Source organism: Onychomys torridus, chromosome 11, assembly GCF_903995425.1.
Source record: "Onychomys torridus chromosome 11, mOncTor1.1, whole genome shotgun sequence".
Lineage (NCBI taxonomy): Eukaryota > Metazoa > Chordata > Mammalia > Rodentia > Cricetidae > Onychomys > Onychomys torridus.
This window is the reverse complement of record NC_050453.1, coordinates 53,108,528-53,128,991: the sequence shown is the minus strand read 5'-3', so window position 1 is coordinate 53,128,991 and position 20,464 is coordinate 53,108,528. Positions and strand designations below refer to the sequence as shown.

Here is a 20,464-nt window from a genome sequence, read left to right as displayed (position 1 = left end):
CTCAAAAATACAAGCAAAAATACTTTTCATATCAAGAACCTTGATATTTTCCTGTTTTTGGTGCTTGTCTCCATAAACATGCTTCTAAAATTATTAATTGTATTGAGATCCTTAAAACATTGCCCTCTTAATGTTGAGGAGCAACAAAATGCCTAGAAACAGAATTGAAAATTCTCTCTCAAATATTGATTGTAAACAGCACATATCAAGAACTTTAAGGATGGTTAAATGCTGACAATAATATCTACTCTGTGGATGCCTGGGATCTTGATAAAAACTGATGCCCAAAAGCCATCTAAAGGTGCGCCTGTGGATGTTATATGTAAAATATACCAGACATGATTTCAAAAAAGCTAATACAATTTATGGGTCAAATAATTCAACATTTTCAAAAGTGAATTTTGTAGATTAAAACAATGTAAAAGTACTGGTCCATTCAACTGTATAAATAACTTCAGTGGAGGAAGGAATTTAGTCAAAATCTTAGCAGTATCATCATTTCGAAGGTTTTGTTAATATATTACCATATTGGACTTTCTTTTTCTTAAGAGTTTAAAGAGATAGGAGGGAAATAAATGGGAAGAAAATAGTTAGGAAAAGAACTGATCCAACCGGGATTCCGTACCCAGGAAATTGCAAGTACTCCCTCATTACCTTGACACGGAATTTCCCTCCTCTCTTGTACTTGCCAAAGTCCTACTCATCTGTCCACACACAAAGTATATTACCTCTCTGTAATAGTCTTCAAGTGTTCCTCCTGGGTGCATACAGTGTGTGTGTGTGTGTGTGTGTGTGTGTGTGTGTGTGTGTGTTTTAATGAAGAATACAACATACTGCATTTTCATGATTTTGTATATGCATTTAAAATTCTACATACCTTATAAATTAATCAATTGCAGTTCTTAAATATAAAAGAATACATTTCAGTGTTCATTAATTAAAGTTTGGGTCTGTATATACTGAGTGAATACATGTATGAATTAAAAGCTATTAAGTGGATGGAACCCATTAAGTGATTTCTAAGCAAGCTTGGAGTTTGTGGTTCTTTCTTTTGCTGTCCTTAGAAATAAAGATTTCAGTTATAATGAACTTTTGTCCAACAATATACATTGGGTAAAACAGTAGAATTAAAGGTGAAATAGTGTCAACGTAACTATTTATAACATAATTTATCCATGCATCTATGGACTTCATACTTGGCATACTGAGATATGGAGCATGCTGTCCTTAGGTGCATTTCTTAGATGAAGCTCTCTTGATACTCAAGATTACTAATTACTCTTCAGAGGTATTTGTAGTGCTTGAGGTAATTTGAGAAAATAAAAACCATTTGCTCTTCATTGTTAAATCCTCTTCTGCACTGAGTAACTGAACACATTGATGAACATTAACTCTTAATTAAGGATTTTGTAGAATTACACCATAATGTTTCTGATTTATAATTCTTCGTGTACCATGTGATTCATAAGAAGTGCAAATGATATTCTTAAGCAGAAGAGCCATTTAGGATGTATCTTGTCTTTGGTTTTGGAAATGCAAACTAAATGAACTTGCTTCCCTTCCCTAGCAGTGCTGACTCGGTTGTGACACTGTGTTTCATTTTGTAACCCATCTGCTACATAGGCCAGATATGCATTTTCTGGATGCAATCTGTTGGTTTCCAATGGTTTACTACATGGTGGGCTCTATTGACAAGTAGGTGGCAATGTCTATGGCACATGACTAGTGTAGTGTCCTGTGGTCTGTCAAGTGATGTGTCTTGTTCCTGCATGATGAGTGTACTTTGTCGCGTTGATACAGTAAATATGGTGACCCGTGCATGCAGAGCTCATGTCCCTGTGGTGTGCATCTCCTATCATACTGCCTGAGCCGTAATTCATTGTAGAATCGCAACAGACCTTGCTGCATGTCAAACTGGTCAGGTGCACACCATTTGCAAAGCTCTTTCAGTCTTGTGGCTCTTGCAAAAGCAGCATTTTTTTTGCAGTGATATTATTGCTAAAGTGGCATCAAAAAGTACTTTAAAAATCCCACATTGCAATGCAATGAGACCATTACCATGACTTGGAATATAAATAGTAAAAATGTCTTGACAATGTATTCTTATTTCATAATTCATAATTATATCATTTGTTAATTTAAATATTATATAATCCATGTAATTATGTAATGCAGTAACCTGAAACATAAAACTATATAAACACTATTGTGAAACCATTAATCAAAAAATGTAAATTATCACCAGATAAGGAACATGAAATACTACTGTAAAATATTCATGGTGATCAAAAAGGAAACATAGAGAATTAAATTCCCAAGGAGGAGATGAACTAGGATTGATTAATTGCAGACTAATCAGTATTGAAGGTGGGTCACCATATCTATATGCACGTGTATATATGAGAGAGGGAATGATATATGGAGTGTCCCTGTATAATTCTTGTTTGCTTTATTTGAAACAAGAATACTTCCTCCCACTTACAAATTTCACACTCTAGTCCATAGAAAAACTGAGTCGTGGATGGTTGAAAAAAAGCATCCCAGGTTAGAGCAACTTTAAGGTTTCTCTCAGATTGATTTTCATTGGCTGCCATCTGGTGGCTGAACTGTGTAAAGCAACCATGCTTTAAGAAATGATACAAAAGAGAGAAGAAGCAGAGAGGAGAAAGAAAGCCAGGACTCATAGAAATAATGCCATAGCCTACTGGAAAAAGCTATCATGTTAATTAGAAAAATTAAAACTTGAAGAGCATAAAGATTGTATATGTTTCACTAATATCATTCCAAGAATAAGTATTATCTAATACACAACTTAGTAATAATTCAACGTTCTGAGTAACTACAATAGGAAATACTATAAAGGTAAAAACAACAGATGCACCTGAGAGGAGGCAGATTCAACAAACTTGGAACAGCCCACTTAGAAAAATGTTTATCTAGCATCAGCATCTGTTTTGTGAAATTGTTTATGCTTTGAATCAGTAAAGCTGACTTATTACAAGTTTCTGTTCCCCTTTTTCTATAAAATTCTAATAGAGAATTCTGATGGAGAAAAAGCTTTTGAAGGATGAAATATGAGGAAATAACTTGAAATGACTAGGTGGCTAGAAGTGAAATGACTTAGTGATCATCATATTCTCCACAAGGGACCACAGCTTTTTCTATCTTTTTCCGGGGATGCTGTAGCTTAAACCAAGGAATTGCAAATGATGACAAACTCATTACCACTGGCACAAACGCCCAGTCCCTGATGCTTTCTAAAACAGAGTTTAACCGATTCAAGAAAAAGTACAATGAATACCATATAGCTAAAGTAAATCTAATATACTAGAGATTTAATCTTGAAGATCATTGTGTTGATCAGATATTGTGATTCTGACCTCTTTGCTCGTGGTAAATTTATTTGGAATGAAATTCTTCTTTTTTTTCACAGTTTTGGCTATAAAATCTCTGTCACAGAAAATTGCTCCAAATTTTAAGCACAGTATTTGTGCCTTCTCTTCCCCAGATTATTCCTGGAGGTCTTAGGCTGAGGCTGCAGTAATGCCTACCACTGTGAGGCACATGGCCATGTGAACCAATCCTGTGTTTTAAAGACCTGTCCAGAAACTTTAATAAATATCACTAGTGAATGAAGTTGTTTACATTTTATTTTTGCTATTTTGAATCTCGGGATGTCTGGGTTGGTTTACTCATTGAAAACCCACTGAACCCTGTGACTACTACATCCTTGTACTGGGTCAAGTTTAGTCTCACTCATTTTTGTCCTGGTTTTTAGATTTTTTTTCTCTTTTTTTCTTTGTCTGTACAAAGCAAAGACAGTGAAACAGTTGCTCTGTTTCAGCCTCAATAGTAGGCATCCTTTTCTTTAATTTACAGGGAAAATGCTAGTCAAGACATTTTACAGGGACAGGAGTGAAAACTGACTAAAATAGGTAATGAGTACTTGTACCTTGGTTTTTCTAGTCACCCCATGCAGACAAAGAAACCTGGGCAATTCAATCCCTTGCTCAAAACTTATTCTAGTTTTATTTTATATATATCGCCTACTCTCTTTGCAGTGTAGAAACAATCTATAGTATATAGATCCTACATAAATAAATACAGACATTTAAAAATACTTATTACAGCCAGGCAGTGGTGGCACATGCCTTTAATCCCAGTACTTGGGAGGCAGAGAGGCAGGTGGATCTCTGTGAGTTTGAGGCCAGCCTAGGCTACAGAGTGAGTTCCAGGACAGGTGCAAAGCTGCAGGAGAAACCCTGTGTCAAAAGAAATAAAAATAAAAATAAAAATGCTTATCACATACCTTTTTATTTCTGCATTAGATTTACCATCTGTATTAGTAGTCTTTGCCCCTCTTACACTGTCACAAAAACACTCCTTAGAAACTTGAACCAGTTGTCACATTGTGTCCTTGAAATAGTAAGTAAACTGCAATAATGAATTTTTATCATCATACTTCCTATTTTTCTGTTTATATATAGTAAATGTTAATCAAAACAGATTCCACACATAGGTGATTTGGGATAGTTGGTATCTGAGGAATTCTGAATCACATATCACCAGATCATATTGCAGTTATAATTCTCCTTAGTGTCTACTTGTGTTCTCATAAATTCAGCTATAAGGACAGCATACATAAGCCTACCAATAAGCAAGTTTTGACATTAATTGCAGTACTGTGGTTTACTTAAAGCTGCCTTTTTTCCTCCCCCCCCCCTTTGTGGATATTTATCAAAGCCTAGATGACTTGCTCAGGTGTGGAGTGACATTTGCTGCCAACATGGTGGTTGTGGACAAAGAGAGCACCATGAGTGCAGAGGAAGACTACATGGCAGACGCTAAAACCATTGTGAATGTGCAGACCCTTTTCAGGTACGTGTCTGGAGGCCTAGCCCTGTGATCGTGTTCTTATGTTTTCCATATGTAAAGTATATGATTCTATCTGGTCATAAGGACTGACCATGTGACATGAAGCCTTGGGTCCCTTGTTCATTTATTTGATCATGAAGTGAATAGCACATAATTGGAAAGTTTCAGTGTCACAGACAGCCTTGTTCCCATTTCATGAATGAGCTTTTAGAAGCTCAAAGGGAATGTGGGAGCTTCTGAAATATTACAGTAACTCAAATCTTCTCAATGCTTTTGCCATTCTCTTCTCTTCATCTTTATACTGTTGATGGGTTGAGTTCAGAATTCACAGGTAGTAACTAGTATGAGACCTAACTGGACTGACATTTTGATCTTTGATTTTCAGGAACTTACCTTCTTTAAATCTCAATATGTCACTTCCAAGGCTACTTATAATTTAAATATTTGTAACACATCATTATTTTGATATCAAGATATCAAAAATATATCATTCCTTAGAACATACTTCATATTTTAATGTATATATTAAACATTATGTACTATAATTATAAGCCAAAGTACTGCCAGTTTCATATGACAGAATGGAAAATCCAAAAACTTAACCTATTACAGACAACAGCAGAGGCTATTTGGCACCATGTGCACCTGAAGCCTCCCCTGACATCACTAGCTTTATGACCTAAGCATGTTCCTAACCTCACTGAAATTCAGTTTCCTTCATCCATAAACTTCTGAGAAAATTAATTAACCTACCTTGAAATGGCAATGCAACAATTAGAGAAGAGACATGTAAAGACTCAATCACACTACGAGACCCGGAAAAATAAACCCTGAATTTGCATAAGAAGTTCTAGCTTTAGCAGGAAAAATATACACTATAAAATTCTTACAATGTGGCAGCTCATGCAGAATAGCTAATATGATCATCCTGAACAGTACATTGGAAATTAATGTAAGGCATATTGAAAGTATGACTTTATAAGCAACTTGTTTCTTTAGAGAATTAAGGAAAGAATTAATTCAATGATGAGGCATGTAACCAATGGATAAAGTTAAAAATATTTTTTTCTTTCCATGATTGCAAAAGCTAATTATAGTTTTTAGAGATGATAGTTTCAAACAATTGTGCTATTTTACTTCCAATGTACTGTGTTTAATTCTATCATGACAGAGTTAAGAGTTGTTTAATCTTTATTATCTACTCTTTGAATGGATTATTTGATTCCAAGATAATAAATCTTAATCCTGTTGAGAGGTATCAAGGTATTAATTAATAATTTGAAACTAACTGACCAGAGTTATTTAGAGAAGATATATTCTTGACAACTGACAGGAAACAGCCCTTCTCTGAGGACCTGGATGATGAATGCATGAATGAATGAACAATGTAAGATTCCTCAAAACTAGTTTTATCTTTCTTTAAGGGGGGCTCAATCCTACACAAAGAATTAATGCCAACTAGGAATTCTGAGAACAGGAGAAATAGTCTTCTTCAGGAACAAGTATAACAATTGGTTATCCAATTCCAAGTGGTCAGCCTTGAAATTATATTCATACTAGTTACTTTATAGGGAAGGTTAATGTATTTAAGAATATATCTATCAACAACTAAAGAAATCAAGGTCATTAACTTGAAAGAGAACAACAGAGGGTATGGGGGAAGATTTGGAGGTAGCAAAGAAGAAATGATACCATCTTAATCCCCATAATTTAAAACAATAAAATTAATGGGTAGGATATTTTGGAAATTATATAATGTTTATGGCACTTGAGGTGAATAAATAACAACAGAATTTCACAAGAACTGGTGAACAAGTAATTTTAAGTGAATTTCAATTTTTTCTTTTTCTATATTCTGTAGAGACATAGTCATTATTTCAAATTGTACATAACAGTGTTTTTCTGAGAATTTTTTTCTGCTTTTGGATTGACTTATGAATTGATAACCCTATGCCTGTGAAGATAGCTTAGTCTTACATAATAAATATAAATATAAAGTATCTATAGATTCCTACAGTATAAGATATATCTTTATACAAATAAATGACCAAGTTATGTAAGACTTAGCCCATTGATTTTGTAGCATCAGTCAGTTAGTCAAGTACTATTTCTTGGTCACTCTTCTGCATTGCCCAAAGGTTTTAGTTCCAAATTTAGTGTGATTATTGCCAACCCAATTCTACTCTAACACATGATATTTCAGTAGTCCTATATCAATGTTCCTTATCCTCAGTCTTAGTCAATATCATTATCTTAATACTGCTCATTGTCAGTTTCTTCATTCAGTCTTAATACTGCTTTGAACTTTCTATTTTCTGACATTCCTAAGTCTTCATATTCCTTTAAGCATCCTGTATACTATCAACTGATTCACCTACCATTTCACTGTCCCTAGTTAAGTGAGTTTTCCTCTCTCTGCCCAGACTGAATTTAATCCCTTCACTCCCCGTATGTTGACTTACAGATCTTCACTAAGAAACTTGCCAACTTGTAAAGTAAAATTATGTTTTTCTTTTCCCTCCTATTATTTTTTTTCCCAACATCAGACCAAATCCTAAATTCTCTACCACTTCTGGTAATCTCATACCTACCCTGAAAACATCTCATCCAACCCCCATGCTTCTGCTAACTAATAAAAGTCCTAAGCCTGGCTTGAAGTCTTCAGTGACTCTGACAAAGAAAACCTTTGTGTTTTCAAATCTATCTTCTCTGCCAGCCCCTGCTGAAGTATTTCTGTTGCCTTACTTGCAAAAACTAATAAAATTGACCCTCAGTTTCCTTGTGACTGTGTTTTTAAATTCTGCAAATCTAAGAGTCAACAAAAGGAAACCCATGTTCTCCATCAAGATAAAGAAAAGGAAATTTTAAAGGACCAAGACAAAGGATATATATGAACCACTGTCAGTGGCAAAGTCTGAAAGTCAAATATATCAGTAACTAGTCTGCTATGTAAATCCCGCTGCTGGAGAAACTGGTTGATAAAGGTGAAGCCTACCTGTGGTGATTAATGTTAGCCTTGTGGTTCTATGACAAAACTGCATGCTCCAGCAGCTTGACAGACTAGGTTTGTCCACTTACCCCTATATGCCAGTTGAGAGAGATGTCTTCATTTGTGTTTCTGTTGCTATGATAAACACCTTCTTCCAATAGCAATTCGGAGGTAGGAAAGTTTGTTTCAGCTTACAGGTTGTATAGTCTGTCTTTGCAGGAAGTTCATGAAGGAGCTCAAGGCAGGACAATATGGAATGCTACTTACTGGCTTGTTTTCCCTTGCTTGTCCAGCTTGCTTCCTTACACAGCCAGGCCCATCTTCTGAGGAATGACACCACCCAGAGTGGACTAGGCCTTTCTACATCAGTTAACAATGAAGAAAATGCCTTGAAGACACTGGAGGCAATCCCTCATTTGGTTCTTTTTTTCTCAAATGTGTTAAGTTGACAATTAAAGCTACCCGTAGGAAATGAGGAATGGTGAAAAGCAGAGAAAGGAGATTTAATCAAGTTCACTGAATGAAACAACCCAAAACGGGATCTAGTGATCCAAAGTTTGTCTTCAGATCATCACTGAGCCCTTTGAATTTAAATAGACAAAGAATTGGGTCATGGGTCAAAATTTTTGAAGAATAAAGAAATCCTAGTCAAGGTATGGTCCCACTTAACATAGTCCCAGCTTAGTACTGAGGTTATAATACGATGATCATTCCTGCTCCAGGATACTCCCTTGCCATCACAAGCAAGTACTCTTCATGATTAGTGAGAGAAGTTTTCTGACAGAAAACTGCACTATTGGGCCATACTATGTCCAACAGCAATAGTTAGGCTAAGAAGGATGTGGTTTGGTTTTGTTTTGAAAGAAAATTAGGAAGGTGTCCTTGAGGTCTGTATGTGTCAGAATATGTTAGGTTAGAAAAGACATATCAAAACTGAAGAGGTCCACTCATTTCTTTATTAGAGATAATTTTAGGAATTTATTAATTCTTTTCTTAAATATAAACATTTTTAGCATATCCACCAAAAAAGATCATAGTCTGTGACAAATAAGATACATGTAATGTCATTTTTCTATAAAGATGGTGAGGATTCCCATCATTTTGTTTTTATAACACAACCTTGAGGGACTTATGGTGGTACTTTCAGTTTATGTGACAATTCCTGGAAATGCCTGTGTCCTAAGCAAATATAAACAGAACACAAGTAGAAGCCAAGACTATAAGACATTCAGTGTCAGGTAATCAGGCATAAGAACCTTTCTTATATCACACCTCAACCCCTTTTCTCTTGGTGACTTTGTAAAAGTAAGTCACTGAGAAGTGCAGGCAGACAGACCCATGATTGTCTTACTCCAACCTCACAAGTCATGGGATTATAAATGTTCTCCACTGTAGGTTCCAGCCAGTTCCCCAAATAACCACACAGAGTCTTAATATTAATTGTAAATGCTCAGCTGATAGCTTAAGTTTTTTTCACTAGCTCTTATAACTTATATTAATCATTTCTATTAATCTATGTGTCTCTACAAGGCTCATTTACCTCATGTACTAACTTCCCATTCGGCTAGATTTAGGTCTCATGGCGTCTCCTCAGATTCTGCCCTCCTTCTTCCTTGTATCCTCCTAGTCTGGCTCTCCCACTCAATCTCTTCCTTCCCAGCTAGAGGCCAGTCAGCTCTTTATTAACCAATGAGAGTAATACATACTAACAGTGTACAAAGATTGTTCCACAGCACCCTACCCATGCTAGGCATGACTTCATTTTGACTCTGCAAATTTCTCCCTTGACTGAGATATCTATTTTTTAATTAACTTTTTCCCTGAAGACATTGCTTGTTAACCATGTAGTGAATTGGTCCTAAATGCCCTCTTTTGCCAGGATGAGATCTTTCAGAAAATAGGTGACCAATGTCCAGGAGTTAGTGATCCTCCAAAACCCTTTATGATCAAATACAAGCAAGGTTTGTAAGAGAATGGCAGCTCTTCCACCAAACATACCTGCCTCCTTTTCTAGTTTCATTTTGTCTGTCTTGTAGTGTATGGCCTAGGATCTGAAAGAACCATAGTTCAGGTTCTCTCTAGTGAGGAGATGAACTCTGACAGCATGCCAGCAGAGAATAGTTACAATGCTTTAAAATACAATCAGCAAGTAAAAAGATACAAGGGCAAAAGCTTAAACAAAAAGATATTTGAAAAAGAAGAGCTTCTGAGAAGTTTTAGGGATTTTAATTATCTTTAATCTTCTTACACATACTCTAGGATTTATCCCCAAAAATCCTTTGTGATTTACTTAGGCCTTCCATGATATGTGATCCTTCCCTTTTTAAACAATTTTGCTTTTCCATTGTGGAATAATCCTGTTCAATTTTCTTAGGACAAACCTTATTTTATCAAACAAAAATCTTGCCTTGTCTTTTTTTTTTTTTTTCCATTCAAATCTTCCTTATCAAAATTACATCCTCATGCTTGTCCCTGTTTCTTGTTTCCCATACCTTTTATTTTCTTTTTTAATATAACAAGACAGAACAACATAAAAATATGAACCTATTAAAAAAGTTGAATACAAATAATTTTCATGCAATACATCAAGACTACCTAGATACTTAGTTGGTAGACTGTTTGTCTGGAATATGTAGAGCCCTGGGCTAGATGTCAGACATATCAAGAGACTAGTACTTAAGAAGTAGAGGCAGAAGGATCAAAAGATCAAAATTATGTTTTTGTTATGTAGCAAGTTTAAGACTAGCTTGGGCTACACCAAATATTGTCAATGTATTAATCAATAAACAAGTAACCTGTACACAGATTGTTGAATTTAAAAGTTTTCTTATATTGCATGTCCTAGAAAGATGTTATTGACAGTTGTATATTTGTAAAGGATCTTTTCTACATTTTGTCTTTGTTTCTCTAAAATCTCAGTTACAGAATGTCATGTTCCAGGGATGCCTGGGAAAGATGGCAGAAATTCTTTGGAAAGTGACCAAATTTGTATAAGCAACAAAATAAAAGGGAGAGAAAATAGTAATATCTATTCCTCTCAAGAACTGAAAGAGATAGTATACAGCTACTTTATTTCAGAAGGAACCAGAGGAAAACAGAAGACTTTGCCCCTTAGTGTATATTGAACTTGCTCTTGGTCCCAATGTCATTCAGGACCTAGTGCACTTCTATATTCACTAAGAAAGAAAGGAAAAAAGAAAGTATTTTTGTTACTCTTCTAATGCTAGGAAGAGACAAAGGAGACTCATAAAAGACATTTAATTTGGGCCTTGTTTACAGTTTAAGGAGTTAGTCTATTATCATCATGGGGTGAGAGAACATGGTAGCTGAGAGAGTTATATCCTGAAGAGAAAGAGAGACGTGCCTGGCATGGGCTTTGGAAACCTCAAAGGCCACCCCCAGTGACATCTCCTCAAGCAAAACCACACCTACTCCAACAAATCCATACCTCCTAATCCTTCTCAAATAGTCCACTCCTTGGTGACTAAGCATTCAAGTATATGAACCTATGGGAGACATTCTCATTAAAACCACCACAGAAAGGAGGAAAGAATCAAATCAAATCAAAACAAAACAAAAAAATAAAGATAAAAGGAAAGAAAAGGAGGAGAAAGAAACAGAGAGAAAAAGAGAGACAAAGAAGCCTGGGGAGATATCTCTTTGCAAGAGTTTATACAGCTCTCTCAGAATGAATACCAGAGTTTGGTTACCAGCACCGGTGCTGGGCAGCTTACAACCACTTGTAACTCTAGCTCCAGGATCAGACTCACTTTTCTGGCATGTCTGAGCATCTGCACTCTTGTGCATGTACCCACATACACACACAAATATAATTAAAAATAAATAATAAATAGTTGTGTTTGTGCTGCCTGAAACTAAATACAAATGAACAGAGACTGAAGTTGAATCTCTAAGTTGTGCTTTAGTGAGTGAGCCAGTGACCTGACAAGGCAGTGGATTAATTAACATCCTAATGACTTGTTTTCCCTCTCATCTCCAGCCAATAGGCTTTATGAGTTTAAGATGGGGCAAGGGTTGTCAATCATTACAGAATTCAGTCTCCATCCTCTAGTAAGATAGTCAATAACTCTTCAGAGACTTATCCTGTCTGCAGTTCTCTTCTAATCATCCCTTTCCCTCTTTCTCATTCTCAAGATTTCTTGTCTCAGACATTTCTTGAAATGCTGAGCGGAGTTAGTGTCTGCCAACATTAACCTTATACTCCTGCAGAGGCATCTGCACTGGGGAATAAGAGAGTGTTAACTCAGAACCAATTAGTAGTAGTGTTTACACTAATGCTAAGCTATTAATAGGTGTTTTTGGATTTCTTTCTGCAGTGTGACATACAAGTGTCTTTGCAATACAGATTATAAAAACATCCCTATCTCTCTATCTGTTCCTTATGTTCTGATCAGTTTAATTAGTGGTCTCAAAGTTATGCAGTTATGGCAGGACCACTTGGGGGCTTCCATTCTGATATATTTTGTGTTAAATGTATTATTTCACCAGAATAACTTAAATAAGTCTTTTTGTTTTCATTTCTGGAATTTTTTCATCAATGAAAACTTAGAGAACTAAGGGAACTTCAGTCCTCTAAAAGTACTGGACATGTTCTCAACTACTGAGCCACATCTCCAGTCCTACAAAGTCATTTTATTAGGCAGTTTGTTTTGTGATTTTTTTTTTTTTGAGGCAGGTTCTCACAATGTAGATCAAGCTAGCATTCAACAGGAAATCCTCCTGCCTCTGTCTCTCCACCCACAATTTCATTTCTGGGATTATAGACATGCTGCATGCCCAAATACTACACAGAGATTTTTTAAATTGTTTTTGTCTTGATGTGTTCATTCTCACCTGGTAGGTTTGCCAATATAGACTCTTAGCAGTATCCCTACAAATCATAGTTCTCATCTCAAGGGGAGTAAAAGACAGATTACACTGGAGATGAATCTTACTGAACATGGCCCAGGAACATAGATTCAGGTTGTCCCCAATAACATGTTCAAGGACAGAAACAGTTTCATGAAGTTTTTATAGTTACAGAATAAGAAGAAAGGTAAAAAAAATCAAAGCATCTTTCAAATGCATCATTGGAACTATCTGGTGGATGGCTTATACTAAAGCAGAGATGTCTTTGCTGTAGGTCTCAGATTCTTTCTGATAGTATTTTTAACTTTTAACTAGTGGTATGTTCGATTTCAAAAGGAGATTTCAAAAGCATTATACCTAATAGTTATAAGAATATTAGGTCAGGTAGAGGTGAGCAATAAAAGGTTAAGGGGACTAAAGTTAGCCTGATGCCACTTGGCTCTAGATTTGTAACACTCCAGCTTTATAAATTTATGTAGTTCTCATCAGTCAGTCTGTTCCAGAATAACAGACTTTAAGCTGTCAGTCACTCAATGCCCATAAGCAAAGGCAGGAGTTCAATCTTTCAGCTGTACTTTATTTCCAGAGAACTGACAATCTGGAAAGAGACAGGATCTACATCTTAAAAAAATCAACCTTCCATTGTCTTTATGTTTACCAGCTAGTATACTTTACAGGGAATCTCAGCAGTGGCATACCCTTCCATCCCCACTTGTCACTGGTCAACTGGTCAACCTTGTCTCTAAGAGTCTCTCCTTATTTCCTCCTGCACTTTCCCTTGTTATCACTCTTTGTGTTGTGGGATTTACCTATGCCCAAAGCCACTGAGTCTTAGTATTCTGCTCAATGTACCATCTAGACTATGTCAAAATTATACTTTAACTCACCAAAAATGTACCTTAAGTAGTGTATGTGTACTGAGCTACTTAAAACATATAAATGCAGATTTCTTTTATTAATGTAAACTACTTATGCTCTTTTATAATATAGAGTAGGTACTTGTTTTCCTGTGTGTGTGTGTGTGTGTGTGTGTGTGTGTGTGTGTGTGTGTGTGTTTATTTGAGATAGACATACTCCCTTATAGCATGAAACTCTGGGTAAACACTACCTAGAAAACTTCAGAGTCCCTAGAGAAAAGCAGGGAGAAATTGAATATGTCTGTTACATTACTAAGAAATTCAAATCCTAGGCTCTAAGCAGTTGATTTCCTGTTCCCCAGAGACTATTTCTGAAGACCAAAAACATTAAGAGAGAAAGCCTGTCCCAAGTCCGGGGCTGTTATATCTATCTCCCTTGTGTTTACTATCTCCTATTTCAACTAAGTAGAAAGACTAACACAACCAGAAAATATGTACATGATTTTTCCATGGAAAGAAAATTGGCCCCTTTCTTTCAAATCCAAATTTCTTGGCTCAGCTGGTAAAGCCCTTGCCTCATGAACAAGGGACCCTGAGTTCAGATCCCAGAACATACACAAAAAGCCAACTCAGCAGCCTGCATGTGCACTCTACATGCTTGGGGCACAGTGAAGTTGGATCCTTGGAGCCCATTGGCTGGATGGTCTAGATAAAACCATGAACTCTCTAGGTTTAGTGAGTGACACTGGCTATAAAGTAAAAATCAACTGAGGATGATGCCTGACAATAACATCTGGTCTCCACACAAATGTGCACACATGTTCATGTGCACCTGTACACACATGTGTGCATGCCCACATGAACACACATACACACATCATTTAATTTTTAAAATATATCATGTTTTCATAGCTTTGGGGAAAAGTGTTATTACCTAAGCTAAATATGAATAAGTGCATCAAAATTGTGTTAAAAATAATCAAGTTGAGTTATTATTGTTCTTCGTTGGAGATGTTTGGAGTCTGAAAAGAATCAACTTTTGTTTCTAAGAAAGAAAGCAGCATTGATATGATCGACTGTTGGTTTTAACCAACATGCGGCAAAAGGACAAATTTATGTGAAAGGGAGAGGAGAAAATTTTCCTTAGACATTTGAGAAACAAAAGTTTCTTTGCATAGAACATAGTAAAAATGTTTACTGCTCCTTAAGTATGGACTTAAAATTGGTGTTGTAGTCAGGAGTTCCCTTGTGTCCTGCCCAGTCCCAAAGCCCCTTGGTCCCAAGTAAACACACAGAGGCTTTAATTAATTACAAACTATATGGCCTATAGCTCAGGCTTCTTGCTAGTTAGCTCTTTCAACTTAAATTAACCATTTCTATTCATTTATATATTGCCATGTGACCATGGTGTTATTGGTCTGCTAGCATCTTATTGCTTCTTGGGTGGTGGGATGGCATCATTCTTCACTCCACCCTTCTTCTCCATCTTCAGTATGAATGTACTGCCTAACCTTATTCTGTCTTTCCACTGGCCAAACAGCTTTATTTATCAACCAGTGAGAGCAACACATATTCACAGGAGACAGAAAGACATCCCACAATATGGTATTTTATTTAAATGGTAAAAATACAGGAGTAATTTCCCGCTAAATTTCATTCAGTGAAAGGCACAAAGCTACACAGAGAAACCCTGTCTCAAAAAAAAAAAAAAAAAAAAGAAAGAAAGAAAGAAGAAATAAGGGAAGAAAGAAAGAAAGAAGAAACTTCAGTCATACTAATTTTGCTTCAGTGAGAAGTGTTGTTGATTTTGTTTACTAAAATTTAGGTGACAAAAATTGTAGGGTAATGAGCACTGTGAGCATACAAGCAACTTATGGATCTATCACCTCTTTAAAATAGACCAAAACTGCATTAGACCAATAGCAGGACACAGTGACTTCTACAGTCAATGCACAGTATAGTACAATGTACAGTAATGGGGTACATTTGACTCACAGATTTCTCAAACATCTAGGAAGTGTTGAGAATGTCCAAGTTGTACTCACTATACTGATTAAGAAAAATAACATTGATATTGCTGGAGGACTTTGTGTACTAATAGTCTGTTAAGGAAATTATTAAACAATTTATGAAGGGTTTACCTAAAGTATTGATGTTTCACAATTATTAAAGACAGAACAACAGTGCTCAGATGGGAGAGGAATTCCTGGAGTTTGATAGAGACTTCTTTTCTTAGTTGAACATAATTTGGGGACTATGATGGCAAAATGTCAATGTTCACCAAAGCTATTAATATCAGTGGCTTCCAGGTCCTTTGTCTCCTAAACTGAAACATGAAAATCATGAAAAGAGAGTATATCTTAGAAAAGAGTTTTACTATGGAAGAAAACTTACAGGTAGTTCCATTGTAGAAAGAAAGCAAACATCTTTTGCGGGGGAGGGACAGGCAGGTTCAAGGGGGTTACTGCTGAGCATCTTTGTCTAGGGGTTAATAACGATTATTGGGCAGATAAAAGGAGAGATGAGCTAGTCAATCAAGCTGTCCTAATCACAGATCTCCAGGAGGGCATGCATCTGCCTCTCCATCCCAGACAGGCTGGTCTGGTGTTTCAGGACATACCTTCAAGAGTTCATAAAGTACTTAATCACACCCACTAGGGTTCTTTCCTCAGTGGATTCTTGTGTTAAAAGGGAAGGAACATAATGATGAAAAGTCAGTGAATGATCCAGTTTTTCTAAACATGGCATTTCTAGCCCCTGGCTAGGACAAAACTGTCTACAGAACCAACAGCCAAACATCAGAGTACCAAGCAAGAGGATGTGAATTTTTATTTTATTTAAATTTGTAATTATTTTATTATGTTATATCAGTTTGTATTAAAATAAAGTATCAAGCAAGAGGATAAAATAAAATTAATTATATTATTTTATTAATTACAGTATTGTTATATCACAGTCTTGGTATCTGGGGAAAAGTGGCTTATGGTATAATGCTATTTCTAAACTTTTAGTTTTTGCAATGTGTTTAAATTTATGATATCATTATTTAAAAGAAACAAAATTAAATGTATTAGCAAATTAATATATAAATAAATACTATAATTGAATACAAGTGGTCTTTTATATATAAAGTGCTCTATAATACTTTCTTGCATAAATACTGCTTTAAATTTTCACTAGGTGGCAGGCTTAGCTAATGTATTACTATTTAGCTCAAAATAATAAAGTTCACTTATGTGTAAGAGGCAAGTCACATACATTTTGTTTCAAATAAAATTTCAAACATAGAAGTCACTCAAATACAATCGGGTCCTGCAACTTTAATTATTATTCACTCTTAGCCTCTACCTCTCATTCTGTTCCATCTAATGAGTTAGAGAAATAAGCCATATACATATAGGTAAAATTCATGCTTCGTGGGAAAATAACAATTTTCCAAAAGGTAACATACATTTCCATCCTTTAGAAGATATGTTTGCCTCAGAAGTTATTCATTCACAAGAGTCTTGATGTCACTTCATGTAGGAGCTGCCCAGTCTGCCACAGTTTATCACCACTTTACTAGTATGCATAGGATGACAATTATTCAGCTCTGCTGTCTCTGCAGTCAGTTCTCAGGGGGTAAATTATGAGCATTTCACTTTTGTACCTCTTTTGTATTTCTTAGAGACCAGAGATTGCTAATAATAGACCTTTGCTAATTCTTTCTTAAATTAGATATTAGACACCAGTCCTCTAGTCCCAGAACAGTGCCAAGGAGAGGCCCAGCACTCTTTACACTGGGTAAGGTGGTAAACTTGATATTTCAAAAATAGAGTTGATTTTTAGTATATGAAAAACCAACATATTTCTAGGCATTCTTAATAATATATTATTGTTTTTCATTATGGGTTTCTTTCCCATGTACCCACTCTTTATTATAGTGGTTAAGAAGTAGCATTTTGAGTTGGATTCTGGAGGATTAGCTAGATTCTAACTATGGAAATACTATAGTAAACATGTTTTGTTTTCCTGTGCTTCAATTTCTTCAGTAAGGTGTCTGTTGCAAGAGAATCCTAAAGAAGGAGTTTCCCCACGTGTGGTTTGAGGAGATAATGCAGCTAGTTCTCTTGGTTTGCAATAGAAGTTGGAAACTCCCAACAGCCAAACATTGAAGTACCAAGTGAGAGGATGTGATTTTGGTGTCTGGACAACAGTAGAATTGCTAAATCTACCAAGAGCAACCAGAGCCCCAGTGATAGCAACTCAGCTAGTCCTACAGATTGAAGTTCATATAGTGGTTTGCCACAGACCAGCGCAAGTCTACAGACCTTGAAATGGTAGTGTCAGACTCTGCCACCTGCTCTATAGTTTTTCAGAAAGGAGGTGCAAATGGAAACAGCAAAGAAGGAAGCTCAAGTGTAGAGTACAGCATTAGTGTCTAAATAAACTACAAGATTCAGTGTTAATTGATCCACTTTAATGATATTATTTATTCATTTAGGTTTCTGTCATCTTCTATTATTTATTATTGGCTGTGACATCCACTATGTTAAATATATTCAGTGATATTATTTTATTTATTGAATAGATGACTTTGAACTTTGAAAGATGATGTGAGTTTTATTAGTAGGCTGGTCTAAAAATCAACTGATTTTTTTTTGTTTGTTTTGAGGCTTGTAGTTGTAAGTTTCTTGGGTTCCATCAGCTCCCCACATCACCACCAGTGGTTCAGAAAAATCTTTCTCACCTACATAATAAAAGATGTATTTATTATGTACAACATTCTGCCTCCATGTATGGCTGCAGGCCAGAAGAGGGCACCAGATCTCATTATAAATGGCTGTGAGCCACCATGTGGTTGCTGGGAATTGAATTCAGGACCTCTGGAAGACTATACATAGTATTCTTAACCTCTGAACCATCTCTTCAGCCCAGCTTACTAGTACTTTTAAATCTTGTTTCTCCTGGTAGTGGCTCCCAGCTTCTCTTTTGCCCCACCCCCTTTCCTCTCCCTCTCTCTCCAGTTGGAATGTACTGCTTAAGCTTATTTTGCCTCACTATTGGCCAAACAGCTTTATTTATCAACCAATCAGAGCAACACATATTCACAGAGAGACATCCCACAGCACTTACCCTTTTCTCTCTAATCAAAAAGAAGGTATTGGTGAAATTATTAAGGCCACTCCACATAGTTAAAAGGGAGGTTTATTTTGTGGGGTAACTTACAAATGAAGGGATATGTTGTAGTAGGGTCTGGCAAAGGTATTACGTGGTCCAATGGTGTTCTCTGGAGAACTCTGCTTGGTCTACCTCCTGCATCCAGCGTCCCAGCACCAAAAGAGAGACCTCCTCTCAATCCTGGGTCTTCTGCTTCCTCCTCCACCCCGACTTGTGGGCGTGACCATTACTGAAGCCTCAATGGGGGTTGGAACTTCCAGGCCAATGCTGGGATGGCTATCCACTACAGGAAGGTATTAACTTTAACATAGTAAAATTATATATAAGAAAACAGTTATGAAGAAAGAATTACAGTTAGAGTATCTAGTCTATTTGTATTTGGCAAAATTAAAGAAAATATTCTATCGTCGATCCTGTATTTGTGAGTCTAAAGTTTCATACCTAATTTGGAAGGGAGAGATTCGTCCTAACTGCAAGGCTTGGCAGGACTGGAAAAGCCTTCCAGCTACAGAGGCTGGTCTTCTAATTCTTAAAGGAGTTTTGCAATGAAGAGCTTTACACAATAAACTACACTGTGATAATTGAATGAAAAGACAAAGATGCTGAAAGCAGATTGTTTGAGATGCACACAGTATAGGTTCCCTGGAAACTAAACAGCAGAACCCCTGTGTCTACTACCAATGCTTCATCCCAGTGCAATGAACCCAACTTGAGAAAATAGTTCTTAAATAATTCGTTAGTGAATGTTAGATAACAAGATAGGCAGTGGTTGACCCTGAAAGGAGCACCTAGCCTTTCTAGATGTTGCTTTTTTCTAAGAGAAAAATCCCTTAGTCTAGGGCAATAGATAGTGTGAAAATCAAATGCCAGGGAGCTTTAGGGAGGGATTGTAACATCAAAAGATTTAAAACTTCTCATCTTATCAGGATTCCAGAGGAAATTTTAAAAATAGCTCTGATTCTAAAAGGCTGAAGAGAACAGCAAACAAGAAAGCAATGGTATGTTAGGAAGAAAGGCTAAGAAAAGGGAAAAAAGCTGAAAAAACAGTAATGCCTCTGTAAGATGTAGCAGTGATGTGGCTCAGCAGAAAGGGGCCCACCATGTCAGTGGCATGCTGTGGTGTTCTCTCTCTCTCTCTCTTTCACACACACACACACACACATCATCATCATCATCATCATCATCATCATCATAATTACTAAACATTTTTATAATATTTGTGGCATTATTATTATTATTATTATTATTATTATTATTATTATTATATTTGTGTTATAATTTTACACATCAGCCATGAGTTCCCCTGTCCTCCCCCCTCCCACCCCTACCCCAACTTCCCCCATCCCCTCCCCTCCATTCCCATCTCCTTCAGGGCCAAGACTCCCCTGAGGACTCATTTAAACCTGATGGATTCAGTACAGGCAGGTCCAGTCCCCTTCTTCCAGGCTGAGCAAAGTGTCCCTGTGTAAGCCCAAGGTTCCAAACAACCAGCTCATGCACTAAGGACAGGTCCTGGTCCCACAGCCTGGATGCCTCCCAAACAGTTGAAGTTATTCAATTGTCTCACTTATCCAGAGGGCCTGATCCAGCTGGGGGCTTCACAGCCTTTGGTTCATAATTCATGTGCTTCCATTTGTTTGGCTATTTGTCCCTGTGCTTTTTCCAATGTTGGGCTCAACAATTCACGCCCTTACAGTCCCTCCTCTTTCTCAAC

At 36.5% G+C, this 20,464-nt stretch overlaps 1 protein-coding gene across 4 annotated transcripts in view; it reads left to right on the top strand.

The window, feature by feature from the left end:
• Kcnt2 (potassium sodium-activated channel subfamily T member 2) overlaps positions 1 to 20,464 on the top strand; it is a 336,685-nt gene that overhangs the window by 266,122 nt on the left and 50,099 nt on the right. For 3 of the 4 annotated variants that reach the window (XM_036202726.1, XM_036202725.1, XM_036202724.1), the window contains exons 20-21: positions 1,624 to 1,695; positions 4,744 to 4,878. In XM_036202726.1, coding sequence (XP_036058619.1) covers positions 1,624 to 1,695; positions 4,744 to 4,878 — 207 coding nt within the window. The remainder of the gene's footprint in view (positions 1 to 1,623; positions 1,696 to 4,743; positions 4,879 to 20,464) is intronic. The other variant, XM_036202727.1, reaches the window with a different exon arrangement.